A 25577-nucleotide genomic window follows, 5' to 3' on the forward strand; every position below is an offset into this window, starting at 1 on the left:
AGCACACAAGCACACACTGCTCCAGTCCACCCAGCTGAAAATGGGTACCGGCAAACTGCTGGGGGTTAACCTGACAATAGACTGGCGTTCTATCCGGGGGGGGGGGGGGTGTCTCGTACTGTCAGTTGCTTCACGCCACGGAAACCGGCATAAGCAGCGGCCTGATGAGCCACAGAGGCTCGGTGCAGACTTTAACTTTTGAACTAACATAACGTTAGACTCCAGACCTAGAGAAAGCATTGAGTAACCAAAAATATTATTATAACACTTCTTGGCCGCCTATCATCTATTAGTTTCCTTCAGAACACACAAGATATCCAAAGCCTGCTTGTGATACACAACTGGCAAAGGAAGTCCATTTTGAAAATCAAAAGATTCTCAAGGAGCTGAAAGTTTGGATTTAAAATGGAAAATGCTGGAAATATTCAGAAGGTTGGGCAGTATCTGTGGATGGAGAAATAAAGTTCATATCCGAGGAAAAGTGAGAAAATAAGTGAGCTTTACATTGTGGAAAGAAAGGATAGCGCAAAGGAAATATCCCTGACACAGATAAACCTTAATTCTCTGTCAGGGTTACATTTCATTCCAAACTTATTTTACTCAGTCTCTTCTGGAGAGCCTCTTATCATAACACCCCTGAGGTGGAATGCATTATGTAGGAACTTACTTCTCCAGAGATGTACTACAACTTTGAATTATTGTAAAGGTGGAGCAGAATTACCAGGACTATACCAGGACCCAACGGTTAAATTGCAGATGATGTCAACTGGGGTTGCCATCTATAGGTTTATGAAAATGTTTGTGACAATTAACATTGCCAAGACAATACAATAAACTGCCAGGTACATAGAAAGAAACTATTTTGGTTGAGGAGATTAGGGTAGCAGTCCAACAAACTTGCATGCAAAGGATGATAGATGTTTGAAAGAGTCTTTGGCAAGCTGCAGTGCATATTGATGGAGACACAAGAGACAGGTGGATTGCTACAAGTGCCACGTGCTAGTAAGGCTACAAAGAGGAAGATTATGTAGTTTAATATATGGAGTTAGAGTAGGAGGGATCCCGTAAGACTTTTGGATCATTGGGCTCTCTTCCGGGGAAGGTGCGATCTGTACAGAAGGAACAGTTTGCCCCTGAACTAAAGGAGGACTAACATCCTAGCAGGAAGACTTGTTAATACTGCTCAGTGGGGTTTAAACCAGAGTTGCAAGGGGATAGGAGCCAGAGTGCCAGAACAGTTAGTGGAGAGGTTGTGGAGGCAGATGTTAGTAAGACCTCAGACCTCAGACAAAGATAGGAATTGAAAGGTTGAGCATGGTGTGACTAGTGTCCTGAACTGCTTATATTTCAATGCAAAAGGTATCTTAGGAAAGGTGGAAGCAAGTGCTGAAGATGAGGTAGCAGGTTTACAACAGAGGCAACGTGTAGTGAAGAGAGGCTGGTAATCGGGAAAAATTCAGTCAACAGGATGAGTTGCAACGTAAAAGGTGGACAAAATTGAATAGTGAATACTGGACAAAAGCTGTTATATTTGAATGCGCGCAGTATACGGAATAAGGTAAATGAAGTTGTAGCACAGTTGCAAATTGGCAGGTATGATGCTGTAGGCATCACTGGATCATGGCTGAAAGAAGTTTATAGCTAGCAGCTTAATGTCCAAGGATGCACATTGTATCGAAAGGACAGACAGGAAGGCAGAGGGGGTGGTGTTACTCTGTTGGTAAAAAATGAAATCAAATCATTAGAAAGACGGGTCAGAGGTACTGATTCATTGTGGATAGAGCTAAGGAACTGCAAGGGTAAAAAGACCCTAATGGGAGTTGTATAAACACCCCAAATAGTAGTAAGGCTGTTACAAATTACCATGGGAAATAGAAAATGCATGCCAAAAAGGCAATGTTACAGTAGTCATGGGGGATTTCAATATGCAGGTACATTGGGAAAATCAGGTTGGTGCTGGATTACAGATGGGGGAACTTCTTGAGACAGAGTGCCTATGAAATGGATTTTTAGAGCAGCTCGTGGTTGAGTCCACTAGGGGATCAGCTGGTGTGGATTGGGTGTTGTGCCATGGACTAGAATTGATTAGAGAGCTTAAGGTAGAAGAACTCTTGGGAACAAGTGATCATAATATCATTGAATTTACCATGAAATTTGAGAAGGAGAATCCAAAGACAGATGTTTCAGTATTACAGTGGAGTAAAGGGAATTACAGAGGCTTGAGAGAGGAGTTGGCCAGAATTGATTGGAAAAGAACACTGGCAGGGATGATGGCAGAGCAGCAATGGCTGGAATTTCTGGAAGCAATTCAGAAGGCACAGGATATATACATCCCAAAAAGGAAGAAGTATTCTAAAGGAAAGATGACATAACCACAGTTAACAAAGGAATCAAAGCCAGCGTAAAAGCCAAAAAGTAGGCAAATAACAGAGCAAAAATTAGTGGGAAGTTAGAGGATTGGGAAGCTTTTAAAAACCAACAGAAGGCAACAAAAGTCATTAAGAAGGTAAAGATGGAATATGAAAGTAAGTTAGCCAATAATATTAAAGAGGATACCAAAAGTTTCTTCAGATACATAAAGCATAAAAGAGAGGTGAGAGTGGATATTGAACGACTGGAAAACAATGCTGGAGAGGTAGTAATGATGGACAAGGAAATGGCGGATGACTGAATAAGTATTTTTGCATCATTCTTCACTGTGGAAAACACTAGCAGTATGATGAAAGTTCCAGCTGTCGGGGTCATTAACTGTGTGAAGTTGACATTACTAGAAAGAAGGTTCTTGGGGAAACTAAAAGGACTGAAGGTAAAAAGTCACCTGGACGAGATGGTGTACACCCCAGGATTCTAAAAGAGGTGGCTGAAGAGATTGTGGAGGCATTAGGAGTGATCTTTCAAGAATCAGTAGATTCTGGAATGTTTCTGGAAGACTGGAAAATTGCAAATGTCACTCCAATCTTCAAGAAGGGAGAGAGACAGGAGAAAGGAAACTGTAGGCCAGTTAGTCTAACTCAGTGTTTGGGAAGATGTTAGAATTGATTATCAAGGATGAGGTCTCAGGGTGCTTGGAGATACATGATAAAATAGGCTGTCATCACCACGGTTTCCTCAAGGAAGAGTCTAGCCTGACAAATCTGTTGGAAACAGCAAGCAGGGTATACAAAGGAAAATCGATTGATGTTGTGTACTTGGATTTTCAGAAAGCCCGTGACAAACTGCCACACATGAGGCGGCATAACAAGCTACAAGCCCATGTTATTACAGCAAAGATTCTAATGTGGATAAAGCAGGATTGATAGGAGGATAAAGGGAGCCTTTTCTGTTTGGCTACCGGTGACAAGTGGTGTTCCACAGGGGTCTGTGTTGCAACCGATTCTTTTTATATTGTATGTCAATGACTTGGATGATGGATTTGAAGGCTTTGTTGCAAAGTTTGCAGACAATATGAAGGTAGGTGGAGTGACAGATAGTTTTGAGGAAGTAGAGAGGCTACAGAAAGACTTCGACAGATGAGGAGAACGGGCAAAGAAATAGCAGATGGAATACAGTGCCAGGAAGTATATGGTCAATGCACTTTGGGAGAAGAAATGAAAAGGTTGACTAGTTTTTAAATGGAGAGAAAATACAAAAGAACTGAGGTGCAAAGGGACTTGGGAGTTCTTGGGCAGGATTCCCTAAAGGTTAATTTGCAGGTTGAGTCTGTGATAAAGAAAGCAAAAGCAATGTTAGCGTTCATTTCAAGAGGAGTAGGATATAAAATCAAGGATGTAATGTTGAGACTTTATAAAGCAGTTTTGGGCCCCTTAGAAAGGATGTGCTGAAACCGAAGAGGGTTCAAAGGAGGTTCATGAAAATGATTCCAGGATTGAATGGCTTGTCACATGAGGAATGTTTGATGGCTTTGGGCCTGTATTCACTAGAATTCAGAAGAAAGAGGGGTGATCTCATTGAAACCTATTGAATGGTGAAAGGCCTTGATAGAGTGGATCTGGAGATGATTTTTCCTAAGGTGGGAGAGTCTCAGAGGACACAACCTCAGAATAGAAGGGCTTTCTTTTAGAATGGAGATGAGGAGGAATTTCTTTAGCTAGAAAGTGGTGAATCTGGAATTCTTTGTCACACGCAGTTGTGGAGGACGTCTTTATGTATATTTAAGGCAGAGGTTGATAGGTTCTTAACTGGTCAGGGCATGAAGGGATACAGGGAGACAGGAGACAGGGGCTGAGAGGAAAATTGGATCAGCCATGATGAAATTGTGGAGCAGACTCGATAGGCCAAATGGCCCAATTCTGCTCCTAGATTTTATAGTCTTATGGTATTATGGAATTGCTCATTTTAACTCTGAAACTCATACATTTGTGTTAACCAACCTAATAAAGGATATGAGTGTATCTTTATTTATGGCATTTTGTTACTGATGCACCATCAATAACTCACTCTGAGACGTATGGCGAGATATCGGCCTTTATTGACTGAAGAAGAAACCAGCAGTGAGTGACCATCATATTACATCCTGGAGAATGAGGCAGAGAATTAGACCTCGATCTCCTTTATACAGGGGCCAGTGGGAGGAGCCACAGGAGCAGTCAGCAGGGGGCGTGTCCAGACAGGCACATAGTTCACCACAGTTACATCAGCCATTTCTTCATTAGATGGCGGAAAAGGCAGAGGGCCAAGTCCTGAACTATGTTCCTGGCATTTTCCGAAAGAGTGCTCAGTTTCTCCTCACATAGATGCTACTTGAATTGCCAAACTCTTTGAGCACTTTCTTAAAAACAGTTAAAATAATTTGGGATGTTATGTTGTACCTAATTTTTTGGTATTTGTGACCATTTCTGCAAAATGAACAATTCTTTGGACTTGCAGGTGTTTGTTCACGTGATTGTCTCAATGGTGGCTTTTGCAGTGGGGATGATACATGTGACTGCACTGAGCGCCAGGCCAATGGAAGTCGTTGTCAGACAGGTCAGTGCAAAGTATATTTTGGAGGAAAGCCAGAATATTTACAATTTCTTGAAACACAAGAAAGTATCCTTAAATTACAATACTCTATTCTAATTCTTCATGCTGGTTATAATAGTGTCAAGTTGTTTCATATATAAAATACAGGATTTATGTTATTTATCTGTATATTTAATGAGTACATCTGAATTAACTATTTGAATTTGGGGAAGTTATTCACTCCATAAAGTAAAAGATTGCATAAATCAGACAACTGGGGCAGAATTCCCTTTTCAGCCACAGCCATATTTGCTTATAATCAAACTTTTCAATTTGTGTTTCCTTAGTTCCCAATCTTGGAGAAGACAGAGAAGGAATATGCAAGTCCTGGGGCCAATATCATTTTGAAACTTTCGATGGTCTTTATTTTTATTTTCCTGGGAAATGCTCTTATATTCTTGCAAAAGACTGTAGGAGAACAGAGCCTCAGTATATGGTGGAGGTATGATGTATCTGAGTCTATTGAACAATTACTTGCACATCTTGTCACATAGTTCCATTTATCTTATTGTTTTGCTTCTTTTTATTCAGATACACAACAATGCAGAGTGCACATCTTCACATTACTCTTGCTCCAGGGCTTTAAGCTTATTTTTCCCAAATGAAGAAGAAATAACTATTCTTGGTCATTCAGTTACAAAAGGAAGAACCAGGTACAATTCTTACAGAAGCATAACTCTTTGAGAAAAATAGATTTCTGCTGTGCAAATATGAAATAAAATAAAATTGCAACACACTCAATGTGACCACATTGTATGCTATAAATTGGTAAGGAAGGAAATTTCCTCTTCTGAAATGCATTGTCCAATGATCAAGAGTCAGTTTTCTGAATATTTGTCCAGTAACTTGGCCATTTAAAGAAAACCAGAGAAACTGCAGATGCTAGAAATGGGAGGAAGTCAGTAGGCCAGGCAGCATCTATGAAAACAAATAAACAGTCAATGTTTTGGGCTGAGAGCCTTCATCAGGACTTTTACTCTTTCCAGAAATGCTTTTAGGCCTGTTGAGTTTTTCTCAGAAGTTTTTGCTTTCATAACTTAACCATTTGTGCTACTATGAACCACTCCATGCTTTGAGGAATGCCAAGGGAAGGTTGAGGAGCCACTTGGCTTTTCCTTTTGTTTGCTATGATCTTCTGTTTAGAAATACATTTATTTATTGGAGACTTTGGGAGGACTGCAGTCCCATTTACCAGGCAGAGGTCTATTGTGATCTGCTAAAATGGTGCAAGTATGACTTGGCATTCCAATTACATTTGCAGTTTTGAAACAATTTTTGTCTCATCTTTGGTGAGAGACACAAAGCCCAACATTAACAGAATTTCCTCTATCTTACATGGAAAATGTCAGTTATACTTACTACATTACAGAACAATGGACTGATAGAAAGGCTATAAAGATAAATATTTCATGGGTAAAGTTGTCTCACTAAATATAATGTTACAGTGGATCAGGTCATTTGTAATTTATTTCACTATTTGATGTTTGTTATGTTGATTTAGGTTAGTTTCAAAATATTTGTTTAATTTCTTCAGTAACAGTAGAGTAGCCTCATGCTACAATATTAATTGAACTTGAAAATGTTGTAACATACGGTACTGTGCAGAAGTCTTAGGCACATATATATAGCTAAGATGCTAAGACTATAGTACTGTAGTAATTTTGTGTACTGCAATGTGTTGCTGCCACAAAAAGAAACAAATTTCATGACATAAGTGAGTGATAATAAACCTGATTCTGAAATGTCTCCACTGTGGATGGAGAGTGGGAAAGGGCAGGGAGAAGGGACTCATGGTTGAGAAAATGGGAAGGGAAGAGGGAAGGAATAGGAAGCTCTGCAGAATTATGATCAATAAACTAATTGTATGGAATCAAATAACCTTGCTTGGTGTCTTTGGGCTGGGTGTGTCTGTAACTGTGCCAACCCTTGTCCCTGGCATTCCCTCTCTGCCACCTGTCCCACACCCCTCCTGCACTCTACCCTTGCCATTCCCAATGTCCTTTGCTCCTGCCAGATTTACAAGCTCGCTCTTCACTCCAAATACAGTATTGTGCAAAAGTCTTAGGCACTCTAGCTATATATGTATACGTGGCTAAGACTTTTGCACAGGACTGTAGTTGCCGAGAAATTCTATCTTGGGAGCTTAGTCTCCTCTCCCTTCCCTCCAATCCCTTATTCTGTTAGCCTCCTTTGTAACACCCTTCTTGTCTTTGCTCCCAAATATTTAGCCCCACTGCTCCCAGCCCCAGTCTTGTTACCTTTCCTCATGTATGGATCAGACAGAAGCTCCAACAGACCATAATATTGTGGTTCTGCTTAACCATGCCAACCGATCCATTAATGTTGTGCTTTGTCCTCTCAATGCATACTGAGTTTCAAAGGGCCGGAAATTTGATCCAAAAATTCAGTTATCATTCATCCTGTTCCAAAAAAAAGAGCACTGAGGCCACAGAAATTATATCTCATTAAGGAATAAATATGTTAGTCTAGGATTTAATAGTTTTGGATCTCATCACCATTTGTAGCTTTTGTATAATTTCAAGGATTTTATCATTGCAAGCATCCTGAATGACTTACACATTCTCAGGATTGAAGTTCATCATACTGTACATGAACTACACTGACAATATATTATAAATGATAAGCCATCAATAGACCTTGATTATTCATCATTTTGAGATAGATCACTTGGATACAGGGACATAGATTGCTCATCAATTCGATTTGATATATACCTGTTACAGTAGGCTGATATCCGGTGATACAGGGATCAGTGATTGGATAATTCATGATATAGATAAAAAGAAGCAGAATTTATTAAACACAAAATGCATTGTGCAGCAGGCCAGGCAGCATCAACAGGGAGAAGCACAGTTGACCTCAGGCTGAAACGTTGACAGCGCTTCTCCCTATAGATGCTGCCTGGCCTGCTGCATTCCACCAGCATTTTGTGTGTGTTGCTTGAAATTCCAGCATCTGCAGATTTCCTCGTGTTTCGATTTTATTGAATGTGACTTTAGACAAGTTAAGTATTTTCTAATTCCATTAGTCACTAAAATTAGTTAGCATTATTATTTATTTACCGTTGCCTTTCTTTCAGATTGCCCTTGCCTCAGACGATTGGGCATGCATTCTTTGAGCGCCTGGCTGATTACATACTTGTTAAGACAACATTTGGATTTTCCTTGGCATGGGATGGGCTCTCTGGTGTTTATATCAAGCTTACAGAGAAACACAATGGCAAACCCTGTGGTCTATGTGGTAATTACAATGGAGATATGTCTGATGATCTCAACACAAGCTATAGTAAGCATTCCTTGCTGGTTATGGTTTCCTTTTCTTAAAACGCACATTACATCCACAGTCTCTTCACAGAAGATTAACATTGAACATGTGATTGCTCTTACATGGCTTCTTAAGAAATTTGCAGAAACAGAGGACTTAAACTTTAAGCAAATTTTTAATCTTCATTCCTTTTTTTTTTGCCAAAATAAAATATGGCTAGAACAACTAGTAAATGCTTCCTTTCTGCATTGGAGCAGTGCATATCCTGATGGACGGACTAAGGTTTTGATCTCCGGATATGGGAAAAGTGCAGGAGAATACCTGCATTCTCAACCTGGATTCTCAAGATCAAGCATCAAGATGACATTTCATCTAACGTTAATAGAAACAGTGGTTCCCAACCTGGGGTCAACGGACACCACGGTTAATGGTTAGGGTCCATGGCATAAAAGAAGGTTGGGAACTCCTGAATAGAAAGGTTATTTTTTTTCAAGGTATTCAACTCTCTGATTGTGAAGCCCATTAAAAATAGTTTGAATCATAATACAACTGAATTAGAGCATTGTGAGATTGACTGCTCATAAAATGTGTTGACTTTGAGAGCAGCACAATGAAAAACTTTTAAACCTTCACTTCGTTCTTACTGTAAACCCGCATCTCAGATTTCTAGTAAAGCATCCAATGTAAGTAGTCAAATGTGATCACAGGCCGTGTAGAAATAAAAATCTCATTCAAGTGTCATGCAGCATACTGTTTGAATTTAGATATGAACAAGTGTACTATTAAATGGATCACTTGGCAGGTGAATTAGAAACATGTTCTTAAAGTCTCTGCTTAGCAGAACAGATCTAATCAATCTGCAGGAATCTGGAAGGAAAGATTTTCTATTTGTATGGGGCCTTAACGACCTTTGACTATCTCAATCCATCCTAGAATTGAAGCAGCTAAGATGTCATCAATGTCATGAAGTGGGGAAATGTGAGTCAGAATTTTCTGTGCAGGAGCATTCCCAGAGGATAATGAGATGCATGTCCAGGTTATCTATTTTAGCTAAATTGGTTGCAGAATAAACATTTGGATGAATAACAAAGGAATATCCTTGCTTGTCTTTGAGATGTGTCTGGGAATTTCTGTGCCTGGTCCCCTGAGAGTGTTGATAAGATCAAGGATAATGGTCTGAATATCTAACATGTAACTTACCTTTCTGAATGTAGATATACTCAATAATGAAACTAACAAAGGTAGTGTGTCTGGTGTGGCATTGAACAATATGCCTTATATAAATATCCATTTTATTTTTGCATTACAGATTTATTTGAAAATGGTGATATTTGATTTAATGTCAGTTGTGTATTTGCAGTGCTTTTTAAGTTTATGTAAGTTTAGGTGTTGGTAGCAAATTAAATAACCTTGTTATGTGCAAACTAGGCTCTATAGAATTCATAGAGTCATTGCGATTTTATCAACGGCTAGAGTACTTTGAGTATAATGGCAAGAAAATTTGGAGAGGTACATGGATGGTAGGGGTTTTGAGGGCTATGGTCCCGGTGAAGGTTGATGGGAGTAGGCAGTTTTAATGGTTCCGCACAGACTAGATGGGCTGAAATGCCTGCTTTTGTGCTGTACTTTTCTATAAGTCCATGCCTCTAAATGCTCATCTTTATATTTAGTATTTTTCTGTCCACTAGCCCTTTGCTTGTGATGGTTTGTATGTTGTTTTCTGATTTATTAGCACTGATTAATTTTGTGTATATGACATTTTCTTACAGAAGTTAGGACTTGGGTGGAAGTGAGTACGTATCAATTTTTGCAGTGATCCTTCAGACAATAAAATGTAATATATTGTATTAACCTCATGAAGATACACCTGTTGTTTCTACAGGTATGCTGACTGAGGATATTGCAGTCTTTGGAAACAGCTGGATGTCACAGTCTCCTTTCGATTCCCCATGTGAATCTGTTCCAATTGATTTCCCTAGCCCATGCCGGTATAAAGGAGCAACAATTAATGTTAGTGCAGTCTGAATTACTTTTACAAACATTTAGGACCTCTGCAATCCTGAATATTATAATACTGCATTGAAATATAGTATCTAAATACTGAAATGTCTTCTGTACTAGAATTATTCATGATTCTGTAGCTTATAGTTCAATTCCGGCATTGGGTTCAAATAATACACTGGGGTTTCTATTATAGAAAGAATAAAATTCTAAAGGGATTGGACAGGCTAGATGCAGGAAGATTGTTTCTGATGTTGGGGAAGTCCAGAACGAGGGGTCACAGTTTAAGGATAAAAGGGAAGCCTTTTAGGACAGAGATGAGGACAAACTTCTTCACACAGAGAGTGGTGAATCTGTGGAATTCTCTGCCACAGGAAACAGTTGAGGCTGGTTCATTGGCTATATTTAAGAGGGAGTTAGATATGGCTTTTGTGGCTAAAGGGATCGGGGGTATGGAGAGAAAGCAGGTACAGGGTTCTGAGTTGGATGATCAGCCATGATAATATTGAATGGTGGTGCAGTCTCGAAGGGCCGAATGGCCTACTCCTGCACCTATTTTCTATGTTTCTATGTTTCTAATATTGTATGTTCTTTATGAGATTAATATGGATCTACTGGGATGACACAGATACAGAAAACTAGAAAAGTACCACATTAAACCTATTGTAACAGAAAGGGTCAGAGTTAATTTGATAGGCAATGATTTTTGTTTGAGGGTCAAACCTTCTGATGTGGAAAATGGATCAAAGTAAATTTTATTATCAAAGTACATATATACCACGATATACAACCCTGAGGTTCATTTTCTTGCGGGAATACTCAACAAATCTATAGAATGATAAGCATAACAGAATCAATGAAAAAACTGTCCAGTGAGGGTGTTCAACCACAGTGCAGAAGGCAACAAACCGAGTAAATAAAAAATGAAGAAATAGTAATAATAATAATAATAATAATAATAAAATAAATAAGCAATAAATATTGAGAACTTGAGATGAAGCATCCTTGAAAGTGAGTCCACAGATTGTGAGAACATTTCAATGATGGGACAAGTGAAGTTATTCCCTTTTGTTCAAGAGCCTGATGGTTGAGGAGTAGTAACTTTTCCTGAACCTGGTGGTGAGAGTCCTGAGGCTCCTGTACCTTCTTCCTGATGGCAGCGGTGAGCAGAGAGCACGACCTGGGTGCTGGGGGTCTCTGATGATGGATGCTACTTCCCTGCAACAGCATTTCATGTAGATGTGCTCTTTGGTTGGGAGAGCTTTACCCATGATAGGCTGGGATGTTTCCACTACTGCTTGTCAAATTGTTGATTCTCTATCAGGCTGTGATGCAGCCAGTCAACATACTCTCCGCTATACATCTATAGAAGCTACTCAGCTCTTTGAATAGTTTCTACACCGAATTGACCTTAGTCGGCTGGTGGTGTAGTAGCATCCACACTGGATTTCAGGGCGAGTGGATCATGGGTTCGAATCCGGCCAGCTCTTTGCTTGCTTTCCATCCATACTGGGTTGAGCGTTGAGGTAGCAACTTGGTCCCGTAAAAATCAGATAAAATGCTAAAGAAATGGCAAGGTTGTGACCTGATGCACCACAAGGCGCCGAATGGAACAACATTAACAACTGACCTTGGCTCTAATTTTAATATGATGCATTCAGAGTATGATGCCTGCCCAGCAAGCCAACGGGGCACAAAGTAAGGCTCTCTATGTCATTAGTTTTAGATTGAATTACCAAATGGGAATGTTTTAATCTTATCAAAATAAAGTTAAAAGTATCAGGAAGACACACACACGAGAAATTCTGCAGGCTCTGGAAATCCAAAGCAACACACAAAATGCTGGAGGAACTCAGCAGGTCGGGCAGCATCTATGGAAGTGAATAAAGAGTCAAGGTTTCAGGCCGAGACCCTCCTTCAGGACTCTATAAGAAAGCATATGGAAGAATTTAGCACCATATGCTGATTTGCTTTGCATTTTACAATTGACAGTCGCAGCCTAATCATAGATGACTTGTCAACTAAGTGTTCATGATTATAACCTTTATTCCTGTACAAATGTTTTGGAAAAATAGTGCAGAATAATTATTCAATGTGATTCTTTTCAATTTATTTCAGGATATCATTGCAAAATGTGAAGCTCTACTGGGTTTCCCTTTTTTCACTTGTCGTGAAAATGTTCAGCCTAATTCATATGTCGCCAGTTGTATTAATGATCTGTGCGAGTAAGTATCGAAGTGTAACTACACTTATTACGGTTAATTGAATAAAAAAGTTACATGTTTAAGCTAATATGCTATATGCTGCATGTTAAGGAGGTTTACTGTTCCTTTGAACAGGTTGGATGATTCTGAAACTCATTGTCGTGCGTTAAAGGAGTATGCCAGGGCATGTTCTCATGCAGGCTACCCCATTGCAGACTGGAGAGATGATTTTCCTGCTTGTAGTAAGTTAATTTTATTGTTTTACATACAACTGCATTTGACTTTTAAACCATGCTTGTATAATATGGGTGGTGGCATGGAGATCTGTCTCTACCAAAGGAGGTGTAAGGTGCTCCTTCCCTCCGCTAGCCTGCCAGTCACCTTTGGGCAATGTGAAACACCTGCTTACCCCTTCCAAACTAGGACTTCTCATTGGACCAGCTGCTCATGTGAACATCCACCACCTGACCCGTGGCTTAATAAGATCAGGGTCACATGAAGCTGTGGGAGCAGGAGGTGAATGACTGTATGAGCATCTGGTGCATATCACAAGTCCTGATTATGTGACCACTGACGCCAGGCGGACAATCTCTGAAGAGTATTGATAATGGCTGAGGTCACTCACCTTGTGAAGACACTGCTCAGAAGAAGGCACTGACAAACTGCTTGTGTAGAATTTGTCAAGAACGAACATGGTGATAGACCATGATTGCCCATGTCATATGACGTGGCATGTAGTGATGATAATGATATGATATGATCTCTCAGTGAACATTCCAGAAAAATACACAGCAAGGATTTTTTTTGCTTTATATGTAAACCAAGTAGATTTTGTTTGACCATTTAATGCAGTACAGTGGTTAGTTACTTGAGACATTTAGCAGCACCTTCTTGGATATGCTTTCGTTGTGAGGGAGTGTGTTGTCAGTCTGTGGGAATGGTCAGACTTAAATTTGTGGGGTTTGTGGCACCCCATGAAAGAACGTAGCACAACACTTCCCAGTAACTGTGACCCAGGTTCAATTCCTGCTGCTGCCTGTAAGGAGTTTGCCAAGTAATGGTGAAGATCTGATTTGCAGCTTTAATGTATACCATCCTGTCTGTATCCTGGTGTATGGACACAATATGATATAGTAGGACATGGGTGCCTGCTTGGTAATAACGTCACAATAACTTAGCAATGTAATACAATGTTTAGATCAGTCTATAACAAGAGCTTGAAAAACAAACTTCCCCAGTTGCTTCATTGCATTTTTGAATATTTTATGAAAGTGATCTACCATTGTAATAGTATCAGAAATCCTTTTCATTCCAAATGTGGAGCATGATATTGTCCTGTTACTTGAAGAACGGGAAACAGATTTACAAAATAACACTATTGTCTATGGTAAAGACTGATTAATATTTCATCTAGGTAGTATGTATTTCTATAATGAAGAGAAAATTTAGAAGAACCATGTACCATTTTAATTGCAATACTGTGACTCACAGCTGACAGGATGTAATTTTTAACTGATGATGTATGTAATGTCAGCATAAGGCATTGCATCATCCTCTGCATATTATCAGTTTCTATTTTCTATAAATTATGCTGCATCAAAACTTTTGTGTTGAATTTTTACTTTATTTCAGTTTATCAGTGTGAAGATAGATTTGTTCATCGTGACTGTATTAGCTGTTGTCCACCAACTTGTACATTTGAAAAGGAGTGCTTGGGGAGTAGCTTACACTGCCTGGATGGATGTTATTGCCCTGATGGTAAGAACATTCCCTTTTTAAAAATGTCAATTAAGTAAAAAGTTTCTGTTTTCTATTGTCATGAGCGATCCCTGGCCAAGAATGACAGCACATAACTAGTATTGAATCTGGGAGAGAGACACTTTGATGTAGCTTGATTTTCTGGTTTCCTTTGCATAATTTTGCTGCTCTCCAAATTCATTCAAAAGCCTAAATAAACTCACCATAAGAGAAGTTGTGAGACGAAATTCAGATTAGCAGTGTAATACAATGTTTATATCAGCTAACTGTATTTATTTCTTTTAGTTTTTGTATGTCAATGCAGCATTGGTGTCAGTGGTTCAGTTGCTTCATCACTACCAGAAAGAAACTCTAGATTTCCCTTCACTTTAGGCCATTAATACCACTCTAGATGTTCAAATATGTGATTAACACAAGCATGAATATTTTAAATTTAAAATTTTAATATTTTAATATTTAAAAAATTTTAAATTTTAAAATTTTAATATTTAAAAACAGAGGTTTACAGACATTCCAGTAAATTGGATTGATCTGTTTTAGGTGTTATTTGGTCAAAATCGGCACAAAGTTCCAATCGTGTTCAAATTGAATTAAGTTGCCCTCAGAATGGATTAGGTTCTCAGAATGACCAACGTACCATTGGAAATTTCTGCCTTTCAGACTGGACCAGGAACCTATCAACCTCTGCTTTAATTATACTCAATGACTTTCTCCACAACCATTTGCGGCAATGAATTCCACAGATTCGCCTCTTCCCGACTAAAGATAGTCCCTCTTATCTCTGTTCTAAATGGACATCTCTCTATTCTGAGGCTGTGCCCTCTGGTGGTCCTAGGCTCACCCACTATAGGAAACATCCTCTACACATCCACACTGTCCAGGCCTTTCAATGTATGATGGGTTTCAATGAGATGACTCCTCACTTACTTTAAACTCCAGTGAGTACAGGCCCAGAGTCATAAAACACTCCTTGTATGTTAACCCTTTCATTCCCAGAACAATTTTCATGAACCTCCTCTGGAATGTCTCCAATGCTAGCACATCTTTTTGTAGATAAGGGACCCAAAACTGCTCACCGTACTCCAAGAACAGTCTGACCAATGCCTTATAAAGTTTCACCTTCACATCTTTGCTCTTATATACTAGACCTCTTGAAATCAATGCTAACATTGTAATTGGCTTCCTTGCCATCGACTCAACCTGCAAGTTAACCTTTGAGGAATCCTTAAAAGGACTAGCAAGTCAATTTGTATCTCTGTTTTTTGTTATTCCATTTAGAAAACAGTTTATGCCTTTATTCCTTATATCAAAATGCATGATTATACATTTCACTACACCATATTCCATTTGCCAGTTTGCCCATTCTCCAATTCTGTCCAAGTCCTTCTGCAGACTCATTACTTCTTCAATACTACCTGCCCCTCCATCTATCTTTCCATCATCTGTAAACTCCGTCACAAAGCCATAAATCCATCATCCGAATTGTTGACATATAAGGTGAAAAGAAGTGCTCCCAATACTGACCCCTACAGAGCACATACTTGTTAGCAACAGCCAACCTGAATAGGCTCCCTTTACGCTGACTCTTTGCCTCCTGCTTGCGGTGAACTACGTGTGCCTGTCTGGACATGCCCCCTGCTGACTGCTCCTGTGGCTCCTCCCACAGACGCCTGTATAAAGGTGATCAAGGCCTGAGCCCGGCCTCTCAGTCTCCAGGATGTCGTATGGTGGTCAACCACTGCTTGTTCCTTCTTCCAGTCAATAAAATTGATGGTGCATCACTGCCAATCAGCCAATCTTTGAACCATCCTAGTATCTTTCCTACAGTGCCATGAGTTCTTACCTTGTAAGCTGCCTCAAGTGCAGCACCTTGTCAAAGGCCTTCTGAAAATTCAAGTAAACAACATTCGCTGACTCTCTTTTGTCTTCTCTGCCCATTATTTCCTGAAAGTTATCAGGCAAGATTGCCCCTTAAGGAAACCATGGGCCTACTTTAACATACCCTGCCAAGCACCCTGAAACCCTGAAACTTAATAATGGACTCCAACATCTTCTGAACCACTGAAGACAGGCTATCTGGCTTGTAATTTCCTGTCCCCCCACTTCTTAATGAGTAGAGATACATTTGCAATTTTCCAATCCTACAGAATGGTTCTAGAATCTAGTGTTTCTTGAAAGATCATTACTAATGCTTGCACAATCTCTTCAGCACATGGAAGTTCCTGCAGATTTTGCAATTGTATCCATGGCATCAAATTAAGGCAATAAGTAATTATTTTGTGTGTTCTTTTCTAATTTTGTTTAGGACTTGTCCTGGAGAATGGAACGTGTATATCAGTATCTAATTGTCCATGTGTATTCCATGGCATAGTCTATCCCATTGGATCGCATTTACAAGAGGGTTGCAATATGTGGTATGTTACTGCACAGAGGACTAACATACTGGTGTTAAGTATATTTTGAGGAATGGTAAAAATGAAAAATTACAACATGATTTTTCCTTTTAAATATGTATCAACTTTTCTATTGATTTATGCTTCATTATTTTTAAGGTCATTAAATATTTTTCTCTATATTTATTAAAGTAAATCATGAGATTCTTTTGTATATTTATATACTGTAATCATATATAATCACTAAATGTTAACAAAACCTGTTTAATATTTACAGTGTTTGCAGAGGTGGTGTTTGGAATTGTACAGACAGCGATTGCCCAGGTAACATGCTTCCTGTGATATAATGTGTTTGATTATCTTCTAACATGTTGACAAAACATTCCACTTTAGAATAAGTTTCCAAATTGTCTAATCAGGTGGATTAATAATGAGCAATAAATTTAAACTATCTTATCAAATCTGATATTGAAGGAAAATTATTTTTCTTAAGTATTAGTTTGGTTTCTTAGTAGCACTCCCACCAACTCTGAAATTTCTCTCTCCAGAAGTTGATCATGTCATTTCGGCTAACAATCCAGAGCAATAATAAGGAACTGCTTCTTTGGGATTGAATATTAAATCAAAAAGCTGTGGAAGAGCTGAAGTAAAGGCTTCAGTTGTGTTTGGGGATTTGGTGGTCTTCAGACTCTTGTCTATGATTCACTCAAATTATTCATTGGTTGTCAGAAGCTTTGGAGTAGCGCGAGGATATGAAAGACTTGAGATTCCAAATTGAGAACGTAACAAACACTCCTTTCTTCCAGCTGAATGCTCAGTCACAGGAGACATGCATTTTACCACCTTTGATGGTCGGATTTTTACCTTTCTTGGCACTTGTCAGTACATCTTTGTAAAGAGCCCCAGAAGTAACCAGTTTACTGTGACATTACAAAATACACCTTGTGGTCAGGTAACACAATAATATTTTTTTTTACATGATTGAAAAGTTGTAAACGTAGTGTTAAAAATTCTTGTAATATTGAAATTCCTTCTGTATTCTTTCCTACCTTTACCGTAGGAAATACGAGAGTACAATCGTGCTATGTAAAATGACCACTAACAAGCCAGGTAGTTATTATATGTTTTGCAATGGAGTCTTCAGTTTCACAAAAGTACTTTGTAATCTGGTCAGTTGGTAACTTCCAAGACACCAAAGCTGTCATCTATTTCAAATAACTTTAAACTGAATTAATTTGTAGTTAAATTACTTGAGCTGTTGGCTCAGGGTGACCATATTTCTAAATATACTTTTGTTGGCATGAATGTTTTTGAAACCTTTAGGCAGGAAATTAAAACATTCCAAACAAACTAAGAATGTAGCATTTTATCAATACTTTGAAAAAAATAACATTTGGTTCATTAAAATCCAGGAGTAAGATAGAATTTGTTTCTAATCTCTCTTAATACTGAGATCATCCTTTGTAGTCGTGACAGCATTCAAAAGTAAGGGAGCAGAAGAGAGTAAGAAATTTATGTGGCCTGTCTGCACCAGCCAAAGCCTCAAATGGCTTTTCCGTCTTCTCTTGAGATTTTCCATTTCTTCTGCTCACATTGGCTTTGGGCAGTCTTTTTGACAAACTCACCAAAAGGAATGTAAACAGCTAAAGGCAGGCCATATGATGTTGCATAGGATTCAGACCTGAAGATAACTTGCTGAAATGAAACTTGATGACAGCAATTAACATATATGGTACTTACTTACTGCCCATTACAACACTGGCATTTAGGGCAGCAATGAAGGTCGTCCATCTCTGGCGATGCTCAGAGCTTCTTTCATCATTCCAATAGCTTCCTCTCGGTTTTCACTGCTGTCAGTCATTCAAGTCCTGGGTGGAGACTCAGGAATACCATCGCACTCAGATGGAGGATTCTTCATTGCTGTTTCTGAAACAATTTTGTTTGGGCAGTCGCGGTTGTTAGCCCTGAGCTGAACCCCCACACCTAGAGGAGTGGCAGACCACTCTTGGTCTGCCCTCTACCCTTTGACCATTTTGGCATGGGTGATCCTACCAAGAGCCAGAGCATAAAGTCCTGACTCCAGCTAGCATAGCCCTGTGGGTCATTGAGGCATGCAAACCTCCAAACCACGGCAAGGTTGTGGTCCTCTTGGGGGAACGTACACAGTAGCATAGCGGTTAGTGCAATGCGTCATAACACCTGATATAAAATCAAGGTTCAATTCCTGCCACTTGATGTAAGGAGTTTGTACGTACTTCCTATGATTGCATGGGTTTTCTTTGAGAGCCCTGGTTTCCTCCCACATTCTAAAGATGTACAGTTAGTATTGGTAAATTGTAGGCGTGCTTTGTTGCCACTATAAGTCTGGCAATACTTGTGGGCTGCACAGGGCAATCCTAGCTGGTTTGATTTGATGCAAATGATGCATTTACCTTATGTTTTGATGTACTTATGAGGAATAAAAATAATATATCTTGAGAGGTGCAGCTAGAATGATACAGCATAAATCCTTTAGTATGGGAGAACAATGGTACGACCACACATTTATTGGTATAAAATAAAATACTTAGATAATGGAAACAATTCAGCCTACTGACCTCTAACAAAAGGTCATTTGAATAATCTGTGATGGTTCTGAAGAAAAGAGAGCTCAAGAAAGATAACGGGGTGCTTTTGATGGCTCTGGGCCTGTACTCACTGCTGTTTAGAAGAATGAGGGGGCTCTTATTGAAGCCTATTGAATATTGAAAGGCCTATACAGAGTGGATGCGGAGAAGATGTTTCCTACTGTGGGGAAAGCTGGGACCAGAGGGCACATCCTCAGCATACAAGGATGCCCCTTCAGAACAGAGATGAAGAGAAATATCTTAGGCCAGAAGGTGGTGAATCTGTGGAATTCATTGTCACAGACAGCTGTGGAAGCCATGTCATTGGAAATGTTTAAAGCAGAGGTTGATAGGTCTTTAATTAGAAAGGTCAACAAAGGCAACAGGGAGAAGACAGGAGAATGGGTGAGAGAGATAATAAGTCAGCCATGTTGGAATGGTGGAACAGTCTTAATGGGCCAAATGGCCTAACTCTGTTCCTACATTTTATGGTCTTATAGCAGATCAGAGTTTCTTGGAATCCATTTTGTTAGTACCTATCAGATCAAATATTTTCATTTCTCTGTAAACTGGTGGAAGTACAAGCTGCAATCAGGAGGGTAAAGCACTCAGGATATTAGGGGATGAATGTCACTGGTGAGGTCAATATTTATTGCCCATTACTTGAGAAGGAGGCAACAAACCTGTGGTGAGGAGACCTCTGCAGTGAGATAGGACAGGAAGTTCCAGGGTGATGGGGGATCTGTAGAATATCTCCAGGTCAGCATTGGCATTGCATTTGGAGGGGAGCCAGCAGGTGGTGGTGTTCCATTCACCTGCTGGCCTTGTGCTACTTGATAGAGGTTGTGAGTTTGGGAGGTGCTGTTGGTGAGTAATCACAGTGCATTTTGCAAAGGCTGCACAATGCAGTCACTGTCTGTTGGTGATGGAGAGGAATGAATGCTTAGAATAGGTGATGGATGCTCATCACCTGGGCAGCTTTGTCATCTTGAGCTTTTTGAGAGTGATTGGCTTTGAACTCATTAAGTGAAGTGCACACCGGCCATGCTTTACAAAGAGCAGAAAGGTATTGAGGTATCAGAAGGCGAGTTACTCATTCTAGGACAACTAGCATCTGTCCTGATTTTGTAGCTCTGTACTTATAAGACCATTAGATACAGGAGCAGAATTAGGCCATTTGGCCCATCGAGTCTGCTCCGCCATTTCATCATGGCTGATCCATTTTCCCTCTCAGCCCCAATCTCCTGCCACCTCCCTGTATCCCTTCATGCCCTGACTAATCAATAATCTACTACCCTCTGCCTAAATATACTCAATGAAGGATGAAGAGAAGGATGAGAGGGGATCTGATTGAAACATATAAGATTATTAAGGGATTGGACACGCTAGAGGCAGGAAACATGTTCCTGATGTTGGGGTAGTGCAGAACCAAAGGCCACCGTTTAAGAATAAGGGATAGGCCATTTAGAACAGAGTTGAGGAAAAACTTTTTCACCCAGAGAGTTGTGGATCTATGGAATGCTCTGCCTCAGAAGGCAATGGAGGCCAATTCTCTGGATGCTTTCAAGAAAGAGTTAGATAGAGCTCTTAAAGATAGTCAAGTTATATGCGGAGAACGCAGGAACAGGGTACTGACTGTGGATGATCAGCCATGATCACATTGAATGGCGGTGCTGGCTCGAAGGGCCGAACGGCCTACTCCTGCACCTATTGTCTATTGTCAATGACTTGGCCTCTGCAGCCACCTGTGGCAACAAATTTCACAGATTCACCACTCTCTGGCTAAAGGTTTCCTTCTTGCGTAGTGATGAGTTGTTGAACAACAGGACAGTCAGTATATTTTTCCAGCACACGTACTCCTTAGCACTCATTGTTCACTTGAAATCTGGATCTCTCTCTCCCAGAAAGCTATTGAAGCTAAGCCACTTGAAAACTCGTATAGTGATTTCATTTCAGTTATTTTCACTTTAAATTGCAGCTCTCTTGTCTAAAGGCTCAAAATTCGACTTTCTGAAGTTGAATGATTCTATTGTTTTCATTTACAATATGAAGCTTAAACTGCAATGGTGCCAAATCTGCTCTGCTCCATCATCTCCTACTTGTTACTTAATATGAGACCTAATACCCCACTTTCACATAGGTCATTTGACTCATTGCTCCGGTAACAATACATTATTGTGTCCATGATCATGTTTACCTCTCTGTTGCACCTACTTTTTGTACTTCCCAGTTTATTATGGTTAATTGAAGTCACCAACATCAACAGCAAAATTAATGCACTCTACAAAGCTCATTGCTTTCCCAGTTGTGATGAAAATGTCATAGTCATAGAAAAGTACAACACAGAAACAGTCCATCTAGTCCATGCTGAAACCATTTAAACTCCCTACTCCCATTGACCTGCACAGGGACAATAACCCTCCATAACCCTACCGACCATATACCTATCCAAACTTCACTTCAACGTTGAAATCGAGCTTGTATGCACCACTTGTGCTGACAGTTCATTCCACACTCTCATGTCCCTCTGAGTGAAGAAGATTCCACTCATATTCCCCTTAAACTTTTCACCTTTCACCCTTAACCCATGACCTCTGGTTGTAGTTCCACTCAACCTCAGTGGAAAAAGAAGCCTGCTTGAATTTACCCTATCTATACCCCTCACAATTTTGTATACCTCTATCAAATTTCCCCTCAATCTTCTGCATTCTAAGGAATAAGTCCTAAACTATTCAATCTTTCCCTATAATTCAGGTCTGCCAAACCTGGCAACATCCTTGTAAATTTTCTCTGTACTCTTTCGACCTTACTTGTATCTTTCCTGCAGGTAGGTTACCAAAACTGCATGTAATACTCCAAATTAAGCCTCACCAATGTCTTCTACAACTTCTACATGACATCCCATCTCCTGTATTCTGTACTTTGATTTATAAAGGCCAAGAGCTTCCTTTACAACCCTATCTACCTGTTATGTAACTTCCAACAAATTATGTACCTATATTCCCAGATCCCTTTGTTCTACCACACCTCTCAGTGCCAAACCGCTCACTGTGTAAGACCTACCATGGTTGGTCCTACTGAAGTGCAAAACCTCACACTTGTCTGCATTAAATTCCATCTGGTATCTTCCAGCCCATTTTTCCAGCTGATCCAGATCCCTCTGCAAGCTATGATAGCCTTCCCCGCTGTCCACTACACCCCCAATCTTGGAGTCATTCACAAATTTGCGGAACTAGTTAACCACGTTATCATCCAGATCATTGATATAGATAACAAACAACAACAAATCCAGCACTAATCCCTGTGGCACTCCATTGGTCACAGGCCTCCAGTCAGAGAGGCAACCCTCTATTACCACTCTCTGGCTTCTCCCACCAAGCCAATGTTTATTACCTCATCTTGAATGCCGAGTAACTGAACCTTTTTGACCAACCTCCCATGCGGGACCTTGTCAAATGCCTTGCTAAAGTGTATGCAGACAACATCTACTGCCTCGCTTTCATAAACTTTCCAGGTAACTTTCTCAGAAAACTCAATAAGATTGGTTAGACCTGACGTACCACACACAAAGCCATGTTGACTATCCTTAATCAGTCCATATCTAACCAAATACTGAAATACCTGGTCCTTTAGAATATCTTCCAATAACTTTCCCACAACTGATGTCAGACTCATCACCCTATAATTTTCTGGTTTCTGCTTAGAGGCTTTCTTTCACATTGATTACTCTCCAACCCTCTGGTAAATCTCCTTTTGCTAAGGATGATTTAAATATTTCTGCTAAGGCCCTGGCATTGCCAAGGGTCCAAGGAAGTACCTTGTCTGGCCCTGAGGATTTATCTGCCCTGATTTGTCTCCGGATAGCAAACACCTCCTCCTCTGCAATCTGTATTGGGTCCATGGAGTTGATGCCACTTTGCCTAACTTCTATAGACTTTGTGTCCATCTTCTGAGTAAATGCAGATGCAAAAGAATTTGTTTAAGATCTTTCCCATCTCTTCTGACTCCACACATAGATTACCATTCTCATCTTTCGGAGGGCCAATTCTTCGCTTGCAATCCTTTTTATGTTAACTTACTTGCAGCATTTCTTAAGTGTTTTCTTGCTTTTCTTATACTCCATAAACACCTCATTTGCTCCTACCTGCCTACAGCTGTTATACACCTCCTTGTTTTTCTTAACCGGGAGCTCAATATCTCTTGAAAATCAAGGTTCCCTACACCTTTTATCTTTATCTTTTGTTCTGACAGGCACATGCAAGCTTTGTACTCTCAGAAGTTTCACTTCTGAAGGCCCCTCACTTACCTAGTACACCTTTGGCAGAAAACAGCCTGTACCTATCCACACTTGCCAGATTCTTTCTTATACCATCAAAATTGGCCTTTCTCCAATCTGGAATCTCAATCCATGGACCAGACCTATCCTTTTGCATATTTACTTTGAAACTCATGGCATTGCGATCACAAAGTGTTACCCTACACAAATTCTGTTACCTGCTCTGTCTCTTTCCTGACAGCAGATATCACACTCTCTCTAGTTGGGATTTCTGTGTACTGACTAAGGACACATTCCTGAACACATTTGATAAACTATTCCATCGAGCAATCTTATGGTGTGGGAGTTCAGTCAATATGTGTAAAATTAAAATCACCTACTATAACAACCTTATGTTTCTTGCAACAGTCTGTGATCTCTCTACAGATTTATCCCTCTATATCTCTTGGACTATTGGGTAGTCTGTAATATAGCCACATTAACCTTTCTTATTCCTCAGTTTGACCCATGATAGAAAATCAGAAGGCTATGTGCTAGGGAAATTCTAGAGTTTCTAGAGTAGGTTGCATTGTTGGCACAACTTTGTGGACCGAAGGGCCTGTAATGTGCTGTAGATTTCTATGTTCCATATAATGCCTCACTAGATAAGTTCTGCAATCAGTTCTGATGAAGCGCTGCTATGCCATTTTCCCTCATCAGTAACACCACCCCTCCTCCTATTGTCTTTCCCACTAAAAGAACAAAACCCTGGAATATTGAGCTGTCAGTCCTGCCCCTCCTGCAACCAAGTCTCACTAATGGCTGCAATTATCATATTTCCAGCTGTTGCTCCATGCCCTGAGCTCATCTGCCTTTCCTATGAGGTTAATATCTATTAATATCTCATGTAATAATATTTATTCCTTTAGTTCTCATCCATATACAGAGGGTTCTAGCACCTGGATCAGATGCTTCATCTTAATTCTAGTGCATCTCTGGTTTTTATTTCTGTTCAAACCTTAAGTATTTCCTTAAATAGTTCTTTGCTAGAGACAGACTAAACAAAATGTATGATAACATTATTATGGTACATCATATTTGCTATGTTTTCTACTGAGGATGATATTGATGATTAGAATCACAACAATTAACTATAGTTCAACAGATCTTAAATGATATTTATACTTTGGAATGAAGGAAAATGTATTTATCCATTGGATTACTTGATGCTCTTTGTCTGTAGCTGATTCTATCCTTGTTCAGTGGATTACCCAGAGCACAAATGAGCAGTCCACAATCCAAAATCTTACAACTCTGCTAGCTTTACTAGATTTACTTGCAATTTAAATGATGTAAGGGAATTCTTCAGAATTGTACAAGAGGACAATGAAGTTAATATTGTAGGAATCAAAGAAACATTCTGTATACTGGTTGTTACCTTAAAAGTTCCTGTGCGAGGAGTAATGCTTTGCAATAGAGTTGCCAGTTTCACAAAAGCACTTTGTAATCTGGTCATTTGGTAACTTTCAAGTCACCAAAGTTGTCATCTATTTCAAATAATTTCAAACTTAATTAATTTGTAGTTATAATAACTGAGCTGATGGCACAGTTTTATCATATTTCAAAATATATTTATGCACATGTGAAAATATAGGCCACTTATTTTCACCAAATCATTGAAAGTTGTGGCAGAAAAGGGGCCCTTCTCTATGGCATACATGCTAGCTAAAAAGTAGAAATGTAGTTTTATAAACACGAAAAATCCTGCAGATGTTGCAAATCCAAAGCTACACACACCAGATGCTGGAGGAGCTTAGCAAATTTGGCAGCATCTATGGAAATGAATAAACAGTTGACGGTTCGGGCTGAGACCCTTCTTCAGGACTGGAAAGGAAGAGGAAATATGACAGAGTAAAAAGGAGGAGGATAGTTAGAAGGTGATAGGTGAAGCCAGGTGAGTAAGAAGGGTAAAGGGCTGGAGATGATCTGACTGGAGAGGAGATGAGTTGGAGGGCAGCAGAGATCACAGAGGGGGACCAGTGAGAGACAGTCTCACTGAACTCTTGTCGAATAG

The 25577-nt window shown here is 39.7% G+C and overlaps 1 protein-coding gene across 1 annotated transcript in view; it reads left to right on the forward strand.

Moving 5' to 3' along the window:
• otogl (otogelin-like) overlaps nt 1-25577 on the forward strand; it is a 164528-nt gene that overhangs the window by 9292 nt on the left and 129659 nt on the right. The window contains exons 6-16 of the mRNA XM_059976457.1: nt 4867-4965; nt 5289-5443; nt 5533-5654; nt 8102-8307; nt 10169-10296; nt 12406-12512; nt 12627-12733; nt 14124-14249; nt 16555-16663; nt 16920-16966; nt 17449-17594. Of these exons, the coding sequence (XP_059832440.1) occupies nt 4867-4965; nt 5289-5443; nt 5533-5654; nt 8102-8307; nt 10169-10296; nt 12406-12512; nt 12627-12733; nt 14124-14249; nt 16555-16663; nt 16920-16966; nt 17449-17594 (1352 nt within the window). The remainder of the gene's footprint in view (nt 1-4866; nt 4966-5288; nt 5444-5532; nt 5655-8101; nt 8308-10168; nt 10297-12405; nt 12513-12626; nt 12734-14123; nt 14250-16554; nt 16664-16919; nt 16967-17448; nt 17595-25577) is intronic.

This window comes from Hypanus sabinus, chromosome 8 (assembly GCF_030144855.1).
Source record: "Hypanus sabinus isolate sHypSab1 chromosome 8, sHypSab1.hap1, whole genome shotgun sequence".
Classification (NCBI taxonomy): domain Eukaryota; kingdom Metazoa; phylum Chordata; class Chondrichthyes; order Myliobatiformes; family Dasyatidae; genus Hypanus; species Hypanus sabinus.